At 54.1% G+C, this 17,507-nt stretch overlaps 1 protein-coding gene across 1 annotated transcript in view; it reads left to right on the forward strand.

Moving 5' to 3' along the window:
- CD99L2 (CD99 molecule like 2) overlaps positions 1-17,507 on the forward strand; it is a 30,713-nt gene that overhangs the window by 8,761 nt on the left and 4,445 nt on the right. Inside the window, exons 2-10 of the mRNA XM_058032546.1 lie at positions 6,669-6,734; positions 8,677-8,724; positions 10,110-10,205; positions 10,632-10,712; positions 11,619-11,711; positions 13,286-13,348; positions 14,391-14,429; positions 14,508-14,621; positions 17,332-17,397. Coding sequence (XP_057888529.1) covers positions 6,669-6,734; positions 8,677-8,724; positions 10,110-10,205; positions 10,632-10,712; positions 11,619-11,711; positions 13,286-13,348; positions 14,391-14,429; positions 14,508-14,621; positions 17,332-17,397 — 666 coding nt within the window. The remainder of the gene's footprint in view (positions 1-6,668; positions 6,735-8,676; positions 8,725-10,109; positions 10,206-10,631; positions 10,713-11,618; positions 11,712-13,285; positions 13,349-14,390; positions 14,430-14,507; positions 14,622-17,331; positions 17,398-17,507) is intronic.

Genomic DNA, 17,507 nt, shown 5'->3' on the forward strand with positions numbered 1-17,507 from the left:
GTGCTGTGGCAGAGCCCTATGACACAAACCTCAAACAACAGCTATCATTTTAAAGTTGCTTAGAAAACATCACCTGCTCCATGGTCTGAGATGGCAGAGAGCCCTGGAAAGCTTTGAGTGCTCATACTGAAGAAAACTGTTTATTATCTTGTGTTGCCAGAGCAGGACTACCTGGTGTGGAACATCCTGTGATGGAAGAGCTGCTGAAACATTTGTTTCACGTGGGGTCAGAGACACGACACTGCTGTGGAGCCAGGGATGGGGCAGAGCTGGCCATCAGCTCCAGCCCAGGGCATTCCATGGGAAACCCCCGTGCAAAGCCTTTCCTGGCTTTGGTCCTGCTGACCTGGATGGGCTTTGCTTTCCCTCAGAGCTGCTCAGAGTCGCTGCTGGCACTGGGGGGTGTTTGTCTGTCTGTGGCAGGGACCCTCAGCTTTCCAGGGTTCCTTGCAGCCTCTGTGCTGGTAAATAGAGCAGGCTCTGTGCCAGCCAGTGACCAGATGCAGCTGTTGGCAAAGACAAGGCAAGGGTGCTTCCCTCTGGGGTTTTAAATCTTGCTCTGGAGGAGTGGAAAGGCTGTGCAAGAGGGCAGCAGATGAAAAATTCCTCCCTGCTATGTTTTTGGTCTAGTCTCTGCAGAGGGGCCTGCTGGTCTGGCCATGGCAGCACAGCCTGAGCCCCCAGGGCTGTGGGACATGGCAGGGCGTGCAGGGTGGTGCTGCTTCTTCAGGTGCCTTGCAGGCAAGCTGCAGGTGTGTCCCTCCACAGCAGGTGGGGAGAAGATGCCTTCAGACCTTTGTGCAGCCCTCAGCATGTGCAGGCTGGGTGGGCACTGCATCCCTTGGGCATCCAGAGTGTGGCCAGGCAGCTCCCCTGCCCACCAGGGATCCCTTCTGGCCCTGCCCCACATCGTGGTGCCAGTGATGTCTGCTGGAAGGAGCCTGCTGCAGGCTGGTTTCCTCACCAGCTCCATCACTCCTGCTGGGTGTAGAGCTTATTGGGTACCACTGCCAAATGATTTATATCATTTCTAGCAAGCCTTGAAATCAAGGTGCACCAGACACCTGCTTCTCACGTGGCTGCCCCAGAACCACGGTGCTGTGCTGTGCCTCAGGGCCCAGTGAGGTGTGTTACCCTGAGCTGCAGACTTCACAGCTTGCACGGGGCTGTGCTGCCTCTCCTGGCCTGTCCTGGGGCACTGGCTGGAGGAAGGGGCAGAGCTGGGGTTGTGGTGGGAGCTGGGGGCAGCGTGGGCACTGCACGGGTCAGCACAGCAGAGCCCTGGCTCTAGTGGAGGCTTTTAGGCATTTGCCTTAATAGGTTTCAAACACAACCACCATCAGTCCCTCCACAAAGAGAAAGTCTTCATTATGCAAATTCTCATCTTAAAGCTTTATTCATGTGCTTCCTGGCAGGCTTTCCTTTAATCTCAAGAGCGAGATTGCTTGGAATTACCATACACCCTTGTTAATTGCATTAAAAAAAAATTCAGCAGAGGTTGTTTTTGCCATAATCAAGAGTGATTTTTGATTAGTACTTCTGAAAATCAAAATGTTTCACTGAGAATAGAGAGCAAGGACAGCAGCATTCCCTCATCCCCTGCAAGGAGCAGGGGTCAATCCCAGCTGGGGGAATGTGTCCCACTGCTCTTGACTGGTCGTGCCCTGGGCAGGATTGCTGTACCCCAGCATCAGCTGTTGGTCCCACTGCTGGGGCGAGTGCAAGGGGCTGTTTCTCCCACACTTTGCTTCCCAGCAGAGCCCCTCCACCCCTTGCCCTGGTGGGCTGCTGACAGCTTGTTTGTGCAGGGCAGCCAGTCTTCCCTGGCAGCAGCTGAGAGATAGATTGGAATTTAAAGTCTGCTTTTTGAGGCAGAGCTACCTTGAGGAGGAGGTGTGTGCTGAGGAGGCAGCCTGGCCTCTGTGCAGGGAGCAGTGCAGCTGCACAGGAGCTGCCCTTGGCCACCTGCTCCAGCAGCAGTGCTGTGACCAGAGACTGTCTGTGACACCCCAGCTCTGAGGGGCACTGCTCTCCCTGCACACATGGAGCTGTGCTTTGGCCTTAGCAGCCAGCAAGAATTTGGGATTCACGAGTAAATTTCCCTCCCATTTGGCAGTGGCTGGGACCGGTTCCCAGACAGCAGTGGGGGAGGCATTGGTGATTCCCAAGCTGTGCTCTGTCCTGGCTGGGATCTGCTCTGGCTGGTGGTGTTGTGCTGTCACCTGCCCCAGGAGGGGTCCCTGGGCACACTCAGTGCTGCAGCAGGGCAGACCCATGCCCATGGGGGAGCAGCCATGTACTCCCCACAGGCTTTTGGGCTGTGTCTGTGCTGAGATGGCAGAAACCCCTCTGTGAAAATGCTGCCCAGAGGTCCAGCCACACAGCTCTGCTCCCAAACCCTCCTTCCCCAGTGCCCTGCCCAGAGGTCCCAGCACAGCTGTGGGTGCCCACCCTCAGGCCCACCCACCCACCTGTGTGTGCCATCATCATAACTTGGAGCTAAGAGATGGGGTTGGTCACTGGGGACACCCTTTGGCTACCACAGTGCTTGCTCTCCTGCTTTCCTGCTGCTGCCCCACCCTCTGTGTCGCTCCTGAGGTGGCTGCAGTGCCCACCCAGCTGCACCACGGCAGTCAGGCACTTGGAATTACTTTCTGCTGCCCTTGTACCTGCTTTGCATTCTCCCGTAATCTCCCGGGCTGTCAATCTCGTGCTGTTGCAGCTCTCTATTCCCAGGGAAGCCAAACACACATATCCTGCACAAAGAGATCCGTGGGCTGCTGCTAAAAATGGAAAACACCTCGCTCTGAGAGCTGCAGACGGCCTGGCAATATCCTGGGTGTGAATTATGATACTGTAATTCAAGCTTTGTCAAACAGAGGGGCTTAATTAGAATATATATATAATTGTAAAAACTAAAAAGCTGACGAGTACAATTGTGTGTTTGAGCTGCCTGCTACAGAAAATAATGAGGAGAGAATACATTAAGGCACAAAAACCTTCTACCTTCAAAGAGCAGCTAGCTCTGATTAAAAATACCCCCGGCAAGGCGAGGGGACTCAGCAAGAGCTGGGGGAGTCTGCAGTGCTCTCACCCCTGTTACACAGCTTCTGCTGGACACAGCTGCAGCCTTGGGGTCCCCCCACCTCCCTATTCTGGCTTTGGGGGATTCATATTGGGTGCCATGTAATGTCCCAACTTGGTCTCTGTGGATTGCCAGATTAAATAAAACTATGGAAAACATACCTCATTTGCCTACTCCCCCCTCACCATGGAGCTGCAGTCCATTGGGTGTCCCAATTGCCCCCAGTTGTCCCAGGGGATGTGTGTTTTCTCCCAGCAGCCAAAGAGCAGAGTTCTTCCAAAGACCCAGTGCAAGGGTAGGGAAAAAATGACCCAAACTAGCCTGGTCATCATCCCTTACTGCTCCAGCACTGAGCAGCCAGCAAAGGGGGGTTTTGTGTGTCACTGCTGTTGTGGCCCTGTAACAGGTTGGAGGTGGAGATGTCCTGTGGGGACGGTGACATGGCAGGGCATACACAGCCCTGACTCTGCCTCATGGGCATCACGGACAAAACTGCTGCAGCTCAGCAGCTCCTGAGCGCTGATGTGTAGGAACGGGCCCCAAGCTCTCCTGAAAAGTATAAACCCTTACTGTAAATACACTCTGTGCTGTGCCTGAGTTCCCATCAGAGGGCTTTGGAAGCACCACTCCTGCAGTGACTGTGGAGCAGTGTCAGGGTCCCAGGAGCAAAGGGATTGCACAGGACAGACCAGGGAGTGGCAGTGCTGCCTCCAAAAAACTGCATGTGCCCTGTAAACACACCTACCAAGAGCTGGTGGGGTTTCCAGTGTCTGGCCATGAAGCACCAGATTTGTTACCACTCAATAACAGAGTAAAAGAATGAGGAGAGCATTCCAGTCTTACCTGTTGGAGCAAGCAGGGGAGTTTGTGTGCCTGTGACAGCAGTGCTCAGGTATTGATCTATAAAAGGTCTAATACATCTCTGCAACACCCTTTGCATGAGATACAGATGTTGGCTTCAATTAACTGGCAATCTCTTATTAATCCTTGCTGACACCTGGGTGATCTGGAAAAGGATGTTGGTTGGCCAGGGCAGCGTTGGGGAAGCCCTGGGTACCAGGCTGTGCCAAGCACTGCAGCTCCATGGGAGGGTTTTACTGGGCAGGTCAGTGCATCTGCAGTTTGCCCAGCCCTCACTTGGGCAGCATTGCCACCTCTCCCACCAGGGCAGGGAAAGCCCCAGAGTCCAGCCCAGGACTCTCCAGCAGTTGTTGTTTAGCTCAGTCCCATGAGGATGGAGGGCCCTGAGCACCTCTCCCCCCTTGGGGCCAGCTGGCTCTTTGGAGAGGGGTTTTGGAAGGGGCACCTTCCTCTCATCCTGGGCAGAGTTGCCAAGGGAGCTGTCACCAAACCCAGGGGGGCTCTAAGTCCAGTGAGCCCCCCAAAGGCAAGTGGAGAGACCCCATTTTTTGGGACACTGTGTTCCCTGCCGGGCCCCTGTCCCCACAGGGGGACATCTCTGTGCAGCCCCACAAGCCCCAGAGCCCTCCATTAGAGCGTGTGAGCTGCACACAGCCCACAGCTGTCCCCTCCTGACTGAGGCAAAGCGTGGGCAGGACACACTGACACGGGGCTCAGCGTGCAGCAAGTCAGTGCCTTGATATTGACTTAATCATGGAGAGCAGAGGGAGAGGGGAGGGAGGCTCCTGGCATTCTGCTGTGAGTTGGTGCTGCCACCACGTCCCTCCTGCCAGCTCACATGGTGACAGAACATTTTCCTCCTTTGGGCTGGGAACGCTTCTCATCCCACCAGAGAGGCAACGTGGGTTTCCCCTTCTGCCTATTTTAAGCATGCTTTTATATAGAAAGAAACAAATGGTGGAGTCCTGTTAGTTCCTGGAAATCCAGCAAAGACTGGGGAAAAGCCATTCTGGGGAAGGAAGACTGCACAGAATTGTCAGACTGACAAGGCTGGGGCAGTTGGCCAGCACAGTGATGAGTGTGTTGACTCTCTGCAGGGCTGTTGGTGGTTTGGCAGCCCCCCCTGCAAGCCCTGGAGCTGCGCAGGTGTTTTCCAGCACTGTGGATGGTCTTGCACATTTTTGACTGTGCTCCTTCACACTGACAGACCACTTGTTAGCTCTGCAGCTTCCCCCAGGCTGTCAGAGCAGGAGAGCAATGCGTGTCTAACCATGCCACTATTTCACCAGCAATAAGGCCCAAGAGGGAAAGATTTTGGGAAGGGAGGAGAGAGGTGTGGAGGGAGGCTGAGGGTGGCAGACACAGCCCTGCTGTGCTGAGCAGGGGCTCTTCCATGTGCCTCTCCCTGTGGGTTTCACAGGGACGTTCCCTGCCTCGCCTGCTGCTGGCCGTTCCTCCAGGCTCCCAGGGAGGTGCTGGCATCGTTCAGCTCGATGGGAAACCCAGCGTGGGCTGGGACACTCATCCTGTGCACACCCCCTCCAGCAGCTCCTAACTCCAGCCTTTGCTGGGAGGAGAAACCCACAGCGCCTTTCCAGCCCCTGCTCACAGCTCACATCCATCCCCTCGGGGCTGCCGAGGGTTTCACAGGCAGCAGATGAGATGGGAGGTGATGTGTGAGTGAGAGGAACCCGAGCTGCAGCTGCTGCAGTACTTAGTGAGCACTCTCAGTGAAGTTTTTCACTGAAACGCTGATACCTGCTTTGTGATGGACTGGTGCCTCCCCATTGTTATTGTCCTTGTCAGTAAAGCTTTAAATTTATTCATGAAGCACGCTGGAGCTCAGGTGGCAATAGCTAAATCCATTTAGCAGTAGGAATAAGAGGAAAGCCATTTTAATGTTCTCTTGCAGTGCTGCAGTACTTAGCAAACCCAAAGGATATTAATTACTCAGCATGCTCCGAGATGTAAAAGCATGAATTTATCAAGACAAATACATTCAGAACTAGGGTAAGTCAACAGTAATTAATGCCATGCAAAAAAGAGACTGAGAAAGGAAGGATTAGCTGGCCTTGTTGCAGGAGAACATGATGTAGCCCTGAGTTATCCCTGGGCTGTGGGACTGGAGTTGTGGTGAGGCATCTCTAACAAAAAAATCTGCCTGTGCCTGTCACATATATCCCTGGGATGGGGGTTTCATCCTGGTTCACATTTCCAAGGCAGAATGATGCAGGCTGCCTCTGAAATGCTAAGTCGTGCTTGGCAGCCAGCAACAGCTTTTTTATGCAAAGCCTTTGATGTTGGAAGGCACTTGAGAAGAAGAGGGGCATGGGGCTTTTTTGTTTGCCACCGAATTTGTCTGCACTGTCCCAATGTTTAATGGAGTTCAGCAAGCATATAATCATGAGCACAGGCAGAGATGAGTGGCAGCTCAAGAGATGAATTGGTAGGTTCTCCTTGACAAATCTAAGCCTAACATGTGCCTTTATACCATATCCATTAGGGCAGACAAATGGAAAATCCAGAGATGGCTGCTCTGCATTTAACAGTCAGGGCATTTGGAGAGGGCTGATGTCTTCTTCATCATCAGTGTTGGGTCAGGCTTGGAAAAAAACAGCAAAAAAGCAAAGCAATTTGAGCAAACAAGTCTAGCCATGCCTTATTTAGAGGTGGATTACTGTGTGTGGAGTGAGTACAGCCAGTGCTGATGCTTTGTCTCCAGGTCACGGGGATGGCACAGATGACTTCAACCTAGAGGATGCCCTGTTGGACCCCGTCACCAGGAGACGTGAGTCACATTTCTGCACTGCTTTAAAGAGGGGAAAACAGATAGATGTGAATAGATGCAATTTGTTCTTTGGGACCTGATGCTGGTGGCAGGGTGGTAGAGGATACAGCTGCCTCATCCTCTCTGCCTGGGAGACTCAGGGTCTGGGTTGCACAGGGGGAGCTGGGGACAGTCCTGGAGAAGCTGCCTGCTGCCCTTTGCTTGCTGGCTCCTGTGAGAGCCACAGAGGCCCAGCACACAGTGCTCTGAGGCAGCAGTGGCACAGAGCTTGCCCTTCTGGCTCCTTTCCTGCCTCAGCAGTGCCTAGCAGCAGCCCTGGAGCCATCGTGCAGTCCCTCCCCAGCTCGCTGGCACTGCTGGCCCCTGCCCTGCTGCCACTGCAGTGTGGTGCCCAGGAAAGCTCACGGTGCCCAGGGGCACTGCTCTGCCTCACTGGGGTTCCAGTGTCAAAGCAAACTCACTTCCTCAGGGGTGCCCCACTGCTGGCAAGCAGCATTCACTATTTTGGTGTTTTACACCCCAAGGACAAAACCGAACTGCCAGCACAGCAGCTGAGGGATGGGAGGAGGCTCATCTCCCTCCCTGGGAAGTGTCACCTGCCTTACCCCAGTGCTGAGCCCAAGGCCACTGTGCACCCACACACATCTCTGGCTCCATTTGCTCCCCAGCCATGGGGATGCTGTGGCAGAGCTGCAAATGCCAGCACCCAGAACCCCTCACTGCCCAGCACTCCCCACACAGCTCATGGTGGCTGTCCCCAGACCCAGCACCTGGCAGGGCAGCAGGGGGAAATGCTCCACGAGCGATGCCAGGCTCTGGGATGGGGCAGAACATACCCACCTGTATGGAAGGGAAAGCTGTAACACTGTCTGCAGCCTCTTGTGCTGCAGTCTAACAGCAGAGGGACACTTGTGCTGCTTTACCTTGGAGTTTGTGTGGAACAGAGGGTGCTCTCTGCAACTCTCCTGCGTGGGATAGGCCATGGGCTGTCAGACTTGGTCACAGGGCTCATGCAGCTCATCTAGGGTTTTGCAAAGCCCTTTAATGCAGCATGTGAGGAGACCTGGTTAGAAATGCCTGATGGCCACCTCAAGTGCAGGGAAGGTGGTGTTCTCCAGGCTGGAGTCCCTGCAGTGAGGGAAGGGAAGGGAAGGGGCAGCACTGTCCCCGTGGTCTCCCCACGTGCTGCATCCCACTCTGCATTCATGTCAGCCCCAGAAGAAAAGCAAACCAAGGGTCTGGAGTTGGGTCACATCAAACCACAGCAGCACACTGGAAATGAAGCCCAGCAACACCACTCCAGTCTAATGGAAATTAATGGGAATGGAGCAGCCACAGCTCTTGCTCATCATTTATTCATATACTTGGTAATGCCAGCCACTATTAATAGGCAGTGGTTCCCATATTGCTCCCTCCCTCCCCCCTCAGTGGCTGTAGCTTGTTTTAGCCCAGAAGCACCTGGGGGGCTGGGATCTGAGTATCAGGGTGTCACTGACAGCCCTCCAGCTGACAGGGAACTCCTGTGCACAGCACAGCACGGGAGATTATCTGTCACTGGCCTGCCTGACCAGCCAGGGACACCAGAGCACTGGCACCTCCCTGCTGGTTTCCACACTGGTGTGTGCAGTGCCTGCCCTTCCCTGCCTGCAGCTCATCCCAGAGCCCTGGGACAGATTGCTGCAGCTCCCTGCTCCCCTCCAGCTGGGCTGGGATGCTGGCTCAGCTCAAGGCAGCACTGGGCTCCATTTCACCATGGGCTGTCCTGATCCCTGTGGCCACACACTGTGTGCAGGGTGTTTGTTCATGGCCCTGTACCCTGAGTTTACAAATGCAGATGTCAGAAAGCTGTGCTGAAACCTTTGCCATTCATTCTTAATCCAGAGGTGACATTTTTGGTGATGCCTGTGACTAACACTTTTCCTCCCCATCTCTTTTGTCACAGCCACTCCCAAGGGCCCCAGGAAGCCAGCAGGTGGGACAGGTGGGACAGGTGAGACCTCCTGGCATGCTCCCATCTCAGCTCAGTGTGGGGTGCACTTCCCCTGGGGCTGAACTGTGAGAGCCCCCAAGGGCTGCCCCTGTGTGGCTGAGTGCTGCTGCTTTGGGACCCCTTCACTTGCCCATGGGGAAGCTGGAGCTGTGTGTGCACCTGCACTGTTCCAGTGTGACTAGAGAAATGCAATATTGATATTTCTGTCCATGCTGAGGGTAAGTGGAATTTACAACCAAGGCAGAATTTTGCACACTTTGCAGTATCCTAATGGAGAAGACACAAATCACTGCTCACCTACACAAGAGCTTTTGTTCCTGTCTGCATGACACCTGCTAGCTTTCCTTCCAAAAGGAAGTCCAGAGGATGTTTTCCTTCCTTTTTTTTTATTCCAAGATATCCCCCGCCTCCATAGAAAGTACCATCTTGGTGACACCCATCCAGGGGAGAACGGGTCTCTCACTGTTGGTGCACATCAAATGTGGTCTGGCCAGCTCCCAGCAGTGCCATGGTTGAGCAAGCTCCCTTCAATTCATACGAGTTTTGTTGCCAGCAGCTCCTCTGGCTGAGTTCTGGCCACAGAGTCCCTGTTAAATATAGCACAGCCACAGGAGCTGAAGGGTTGCTCAGTCCCACTGGGGGAGCCTGCAATAAACTGCATCAGAGGAGTGCTAAGAAGTAAATCCACTCAGCCCTGCATGAGGGTCTTGGCACAGATTTAAGCAAATTCAACTGTCTGGCTCCTTGGCCACCATGGTCTTTGGTAGGGACAAGAAGAGCCAAGTGCCAGAGGCACACACAGGGCTTCAGTGCTTGGATTGCAGCCCAAAAGAGAGGTTGTTCCATCCAGTGAACTCCCCCTGGGAAATGGACACACTGACTTTGCCTCAGCCAGTTGCTTCTTCCCCAGGGAGTGTTTTTGTGTGAGTGATAGCCCTGGCAAGCTCCTGCAGTAGGTTTCTGTGCCCTGGCCCCTCTCTGTGCTGCCCTGCTCAGCTCAAGGTCACTCACGGGCAGCTGCACAGGGAGCAGTGTCCCAGCCACTGGCTCAGTTCCACTGCCCCTTCTCATCTCCCCAGCCCTCAGGAGATGCTGCAGGTACCAGCAGGACTCCCCCAAAATGAATTACTCAGGGATTGCTGGGGCTGGGCAGCAGCCACAGCTTGGATGGGGACGCTGGAATGGTGCCAGGCTTTCCTGAAGCCTTTGTGATAGGCCACAATTGAGCAGCAGAGTGGCTGGATGCCCTTTCCAGCTCCAGCCTGGCATGGGAGGCCCTGGCAGTGGTGCAGCACCATTGCACAACACCCACAGAGCAGGGTGTGTGCCAGCAGCCTTGTGCTGCCCCCACAAACAGCAGTGTAACCATCCCTTCTCTCCTGCAGACTTGGATCTGGCAGATTTCTTTGACACGCCTGTGGAGACAACCACCAAGCCAGCCAGGCCCACTGCCAAGCCCTTCCCCAGGCCAGGGAAGCCAGGTGAGGCAGAGCCCCTCCCTGCAGGCCCAGCCTCCATCCCAGGCCACCCCGAGGGAGGGGTGTCCCCATGCCAGCTGGGATTGTCTTACAAAGTCGGATGTAAGACTTTGCACGGCTGCTTTGTTGATGTTGGGATGGCTGTACACCCTGCTCATACACCTAATTAACAGGCAGATATTTTATTACATTGTATTAACTGGGTGACTTGTCTGCACTTTGGTATTCTGGGCTTGCTGAGTTTCCAGGTTCCTGCAGGAAAGGTGGAGGTGTTGAACTGCTGGAACGTGGCCCTGGCCACAAACCAGAGCTCTGAGCTGGCCCAGGCAGCCCCAGTGTCCCAGCAGGGTGGGCGTTTCCCCTCAGCACTCATCTGAACCCACCTTTCAGAGGGTAACAGCATTTTGGTTTTTTTTTTCCTCCCTTCAGACACTGGCTTTTGGGATGTCATTCGCACCACCACCACCAAGCAGCCAAAAACTACAAGAGCCCCTCCTAAGCGTAACCCAGGTGAGCATCATCCCCACAGCCCCTGCTGCTTCACTCCAGCTCTGCTGCTGGCACAGGGGAGAATTTGGGATGTGCCAGGGTGGTGGCACTGCCCTCGTCCTGGTATTTCCAACCTCTGGTCTTTTTGCTCACCGGAGACATCTCAAGAAAAATACAACTATCAAAAACCACAGAGAAGACAGGACATCTGAGCATTACCCTGCATTTCCCAGGGGACCTCAGTGGTCTCTGGACCATGCTTCATTCCCATGCTTGCTGGAAGGCTGTGGGCTCATTGTGCTCCCTATCATGGCACAGCCCTGTTGGGCTCCACTGGCAGACACCCACAGGCTCAGGGCACCCTGTCAGCTGGGCATTGTGCTGCCTGCCCAGGCTGGGTTTTGGTTGGAATCAGAATAAACTCAGGAGAGCACTGGTGGGAGGGCACCGTTGGCTCTGTCCTGGGCTTTTAGCTGCTGTTTGTCAGGGACAATATCCTCTGTCAACCAGGCAGCTCAGGGGACCAGCTGAGCATTCACAGAGGAAAATAACTCCAAAGAATCAAGCCACAGCCATTCCAGCCAGCACATGAGCACAGTACAGCCACCTCCCTCCCTTCACTGGCTGGGCCCTCAGGGCACCAGTTTGGCTCTGACTTGTCCTCCTGGCCTCATTTATCTGATTGCCTGGCACTCCAGCCATGGGGACCCTGTTTCTGCAGGAAGGACAAGGTATTCCCCAGCACAGCAATGTGGGGACATGGACAGGATGGGTTTGGAAGATCTGCCATGAGGCCCCATAGCAGAATTGGGAAATGCTTGTGTCTGGAGCTTCATCTCTTTCAACAGTGTTTTTCCCTGATTAATTAATTAATTTCAGAGCTCCTCAGCCTATCACCACATTGCTAACCCTGGTCTTGTTTTCTAGAAAAGGATCCTATGGATTTTGACTTGGCTGATGCCCTTGATGATAAGAACGACAGGAAAGATCCTGGGAGGCCGGATGTAAGGCCAGGTGAAGGTAGGCTGACCTCTCCTCTCTGTCCTGCTTGCTCCAGCCCTGCTGTTCCCTGAGACCTGCAGGAGATCCTTCCCAGCCTGACACCATTCCCCCTAAAAGATGGGAAAAAGAGAAACAGGTGCTGCCTGGTCCAATGTCCTGTCCTGCCTGCTCAGAGTGGGGGCATTTCCAGAGGCAGCTTGATCCTGGGGAGGAAAGGAGCCTCTTCCAGGGAGGGGGGCTCTTCCTAACAACTTGCTCTGTGTCTATGTGCAGGTTTTTTCCCCCAGGGTCTCTTCTGATCCATTAAGTTGCAGTGGTTGTGTTGAGTTCCCCCATCCCCAAACCCAACAGCTCTTTAGCCAAGGGCATGGGCTGCTGGGGTTCACACTCACTGCCAAGGTATAAATCTAGAGCAGGCTCAGGTCCTGGCCTAACACACCCTGTGGGCTGGGAGGGATCTTTTTCCATCTCTGAAGTACTCCAGTGAATGAATCATTTGTCTGTGAGGATTGTTCCCCTGAGCACTGGAGCTGGGAAGCAGACTTTGCACGGCTGCTTTATTGATGTTGGGATGGCTGTACACCCTGCTCACACGCCTAATTAACAGGCAGGTATTTTATTACATTGTATTAACTGGGTGACTTGTCTGCACTTTGGTATTCTGGGCTTGCTGAGCTTCCAGGCTCCTGCAGGAAAGGTGGAGGTGTTGAACTGCTGGAACGTGGCACTGGCCACAAACCAGCACACACATTCCCCCAGCACCACTGCTCCCTGCACTGCCTGGGACCTCTCCAGGCTCTGGCATAGTCAGGGCTTTCATTCTTTTCACACTCATTACTGAGCCCATAAATCTGGTTTTTGTGGTAAGCTGATGAATAAGGCAGTCTCTTCCAGTTAAGGCAAAGGAAATCCTTCCCAATGCTCAGCATCAGAGGAGGAGCCTTTTGCTGTCTCACTCTTGGGTCTCTGCTCCCATCACTCACCTTGTGCACCCCAGGGCTCCCCCTGGGGCTGCAGCTGAGACCTTCAACAGCACCACTCATTCAGCTGCAGATTCACAGACCCCATTTCTCTGTACTTATCCTGCATTAATTAGGCTTCCCCACTACAAGGTAACTTTTTCATGTGTACCAAAATATGCTGTTGCTCAGTTTTTCCCCTGGACTGTTCTGTCTCTCTGGGAAAGATAAGAGTCAGCTCCTGCCTGCAGGACCCCAGGCCCAGCTGGTGCAGCCAGGGGCTCACTGATCCACAGCACACACAAAGCACTTCTTCCTGCCTCCTCCACTCTCAGCCAAGGCTGGCCACCAAAACATTTAATGAACTCTTAAATTATCAGTCATCCTCACTCCTAAAAATCACCCATTTCAATAAAAGAAATAATACAGTAGCATTTAAACTAGTCAGTTATTACCTCTTCTATGACCTTAAAGTAATTCAGGGTTAACATCTGGTAAGTGTGAGAGAAGCAGTACTACTTTTTCACCAGTCCCAGTTGCCAAGGGGGGATGGAGCAGCCTGTGATCCCAACCTCTGGCACAGCTGTGGCTCCCTCAGGTGCCAGCCACTGTTTGTTCCTGTTCCTTTTAAAGGGTTTTCAGACGATGACCTGGCCAGCATCGTGGATGGTGGCTACAGCCCAGACAAGAAGAAGGGTAAGTGCTGACCTAGGTATGGTTGTTTTCTGTAGCAGTCCTGGCTCAGGGCTACCCCAGCTCCTGGAAAGGGCCCTGTGCAGAGATGTGCTCATCTCTATGGTGGGGGCAAAAGGGATCTCAGCCATGGAGCCAAGGGAGAAGTTCTTGGCTTCTGTGGTCACTCTTGGTGCCAGCCACTGGAGATGCTTGTGTTTGATTCCATGGAGGCTCTGCAGCTCCAGCTGCCCCCAGGGCAGACAGGACCTGTGTCTCCCCATCACCCTGAGGGCACCCTGGTGCCATGCATGGCTACATGCCCTTGTTTGCTTTTCACCACATGACCACCAATGTCTGGAGCAAGGGGGAAATCCAACAACAACCGGATAAGCTGTTCACAAGGATCCACAGCATTAAATATTAAAAGCAGTCACATAAAGAGCTGAACACCATGAGCCTAATCAACATTTAATAAATCCCCGTGCCAAGGACAAGACGCATCAGAGGCATTAACACAACGCTGACCTGCTTCCATAAATTCACATGGAAGTGACTCGGCAAGGACTGCGCCTTCCAGGGGGAGCAGCTTCTCCTCCCAGCCCAGTTTCTCCAGGGAAGGTGATATCAAAACAGACTTCAATCCAATTGAGGGTTCCTTGATGTGATGGAGCCAGCCAGTCGCCTCCCTGTGATGGCACCCATGTGCTGTGTGACGCTCTGACAGCCCTGCAGGTGTTCCCTTGACACTGAGCAGTGGGGCTGAGGGCAGTTATGAGACACAGGCAGAGGTGCCCCATGCAGTGGATCCCACAGAATTCCCCACATGCACACACAGAGGGACAGGAGCAGCTTCAAATCCCTCAGAAGCAAACATGAGCAGCCCAGTGGAGTGTGGGGCAGCAGAAGCGCTGCAGCCCATGGTGGCATCTGCCCACGCCCAGGCCAAGGCTGCCCTGCCACCCTGTCGTGTGTGTCCCCTGGCTGTGAGCCCGGCGGTGTGGGGAGCAGAGGGCAGGGAGGTGCAGGGCACTGACGGATGGATGGATGGATTGTGTCTCTGCAGGTGCCAGCGGCAACACCGACAACAACGACTACAGCGGAGGTGGGTGTGTCCGGGGAGGTGGGGCGGGAGGGAGCTGGGGGCGAGCGCCCGTCCCTGAGCTCTCCGTGTGCCCCGCAGTGGCAGAGACCGGGACAATCGCCGGCATCGCCAGCGGCCTGGCCATGGCGCTCATCGGGGCCGTCTCCAGCTACATCTCCTACCAGCAGAAGAAGTTCTGCTTCAGCATCCAGCGTGAGTCCTTCCCCCAGCACTGTGTGCCCCACCCTGAGCCCCGCTGCCGTCTCCACCCAGTGCCCCCAGCTGACAGAACAAAGCCCCAGCACAGGTCACTGAGCCCCCCATGTCAGCCTTTGCACAGACAGGAACCCAGCAGCAGTGGCAGCCCCAGGACCCACTGCCATCCCCAGGGCTCACCCTGCCCCTCACACCCCACACAAACACAGCCCCAGGACCCACTGCCATCCCCAGGGCTCACCCTGCCCTCACACCCCACACAAACACAGCCCCAGGACCCACTGCCATCCCCAGGGCTCACACTGCCCTCACACCCCAGGGCTCACACTGCCCTCACACCCCACACAAACACAGCCCCAGGACCCACTGCCATCCCCAGGGCTCACACTGCCCTCACACCCCACACAAACACAGCCCCAGGGCCCACTGCCATCCCCAGGGCTCACACTGCCCCTCACACCCCACACAAACACAGCCCCAGGACCCACTGCCATCCCCAGGGCTCACACTGCCCCTCACATCCCAAGGCCAAACCATCAATACCAAACACAGAAAATACGAAAAAAAAATCCCACCCCAAATCTCAGCAAGCAGTAAAAACTCACTGGGATGCAGGGAAGGGAACAGGGGCAGTGTCTGCATCTGGGGCTTCAGCCCACTGCACCCTCAGCAGCTATGTGACAATCATTGCAGTAAACTGCAAATTAAGCAGCAAAACTCACCATAAAACACCTTTTGCACGAGCTGCCCCTTAAAGCTGCTTGGTGCAAGCATTGCAGCAGAGTCTTCACAGCCTCAGCCCACAACACTCACCTGTCCATGCTGGGCTCCTGCAGCTCTTTATGAGAGGGAAGTTACAGGCAGCTGAGTTACAAGCTCTTTTTCTAAATTAATCAAGTGAAATCTCCTGTGAGTCCCATTTGCTCTAGGGAAAGGGTGTTTGGGGTTGGAAATTTCTGTTGGGATCATGCTATTTTCCCAGTTGTGCCTGAAACAAACAGCATTTTGGTAAATTAGATCAGCGGGAAAAGTCAAATGAATGTGATGGAATGAAACACTCTTGTACATTCCCCCCACTTAAATGATATTTTGGCAAGAATAAATAATAAAAGAAATGGAGTAAAGGCTTTGATGAGGAGGGAGCTGAGAGACACAAAGCCCCAGAAAGGCAGCAGGAAATTAAAGTTAATTATAAAGGAGGATTAATTTAAGCCATCAGACATGGCATGCTGGGCTAATGTCAGGCCTTAGATGCATTGCAGTGCATGACAGAAATCTAAGAGTTGTCAGCCACTGCTTTTTATTGAAAAACATAAATTGCATTTGCTGTTACTCCAGCAAAACACATCTGACCACTCACTTGATGCACAGAGGAACAGGCTCACTTCTTTCTCTGTCCTTCAGCTTTGAGTCTCTTCAAGGAGCATTTGCTGGTGATTCCTCTAAAGCAGATGCACAGCACTGCCTAGAACTCTGCATCCCACTTTCTTTTCTTACACCTCACCTGGCACTCACCAGCCATGCCCTGGCTGTGGCTCAGCCTCCTCCTGTGCCTGGGCAGGGTGGCAGCTGTGCCTCTGCTGCCTCCACAGCTCGGCCAGCTGCTGCCTGCAATGTCCCTGCTGCCATGGGGGCTTTATGGGGTGCAGAACCCTTTTCTCCTGTGTCTTGGAGGCGGCAGCTGCCCCATTGCTGCCCAAGGCTCCCACCACACTCCTTTGGCCTGGTCCTGGCACCATTCCCTGCCTCCCTCCTTCACTGGGAGATAGCAGTGAGCCCTGTCCAGAGCTGGTGGTGGGGCCCAGCCAGAACCTGCCACACCCTGAGCTATATTTACATGTGCAAACAAATTATAGATGCCTACAAAGAGTGATTGCCTCAGGCTTCATTTGCAGACCTGAATCCCCTTCCCTGGTCCTTCTCCAATGGGTACAACAGCTTGCACAGCACTCCCACCTCTGCCTTTCCCCACAGCTGTCCCTCAGAGGAGCTGCTGAGGATGCCTGAGGTCCTTGGCACACCCCAGCCTCTCTTAATTCACCTCCAGCTCTGAGCTGGACCACCTCTTTCTCCTGCAGCCCCCTTTCTCCTGCCCACCCTCCTGCAGCCAGCCCTGCCCACCAGTGCCCAGCCTTACTCCATGGCCTCGGCTCCACTTGTTGATAACGTTGGGAACTTCTTTGCATTTAAATAAGGGACTTACTCGGGATTTGACACCCCACTGGGATCCTGCTTCATCACCACGGCCCTGCTCTGAACTGCTGCTTGAAGCTGTGCATAACTTAGCTCTTAATGAGGCTGTGGCACATCTCTGTGCTGAGGCACACAGCAGTCCTGTCCGGGAAGCCTTCCTCCCTTCCCCTCCCGCACTCCTCAGAGCTCAGCTCCTCAGACAGGAATTAGCTGGGCTGTCTCTCGTGATAAAGATGAAGCAGGAGCCTCAGACAAAAGAGCTGCTGCTGGAGCTGTGCCTGCCAGGAGCTCCATGGGCACTTTGAAACCCAGCAAGTCTCAGCACTGGCTGTAAGTTATGGATGTTTCTGTGCTGCTGTCACTGCAGAGGAGGTTTCAAAAAGGCAGAGGAGGTTTCAAAAAGCTGTAACAGGCTGTTACAGCTCTGTCCCCATTACCTGAGTTTTTAAGGCATCAAAGCAAATAATTTCACTTTCTACCCTTCCCCTCTCACTGTGTTTATTGTGTTCCTCAGAGGGACTGAACGCCGAGTACGTGAAAGGAGAAAACATGGAAGCCGTGGTGAGCGAGGAGCCCCAGGGTGAGAGCCTTGCATCCCTTACCCTGCCTGCCTCCCTCCCTAAAACAGCTTCACCCAGGCACTTGCCCAAAGTCCCCGCTGCTGCACGGAGCTGCTGTGTCCCTTTGATG

This window comes from Melospiza georgiana, chromosome 12 (assembly GCF_028018845.1).
Source record: "Melospiza georgiana isolate bMelGeo1 chromosome 12, bMelGeo1.pri, whole genome shotgun sequence".
In the NCBI taxonomy this organism is placed as follows: Eukaryota; Metazoa; Chordata; class Aves; order Passeriformes; family Passerellidae; genus Melospiza; species Melospiza georgiana.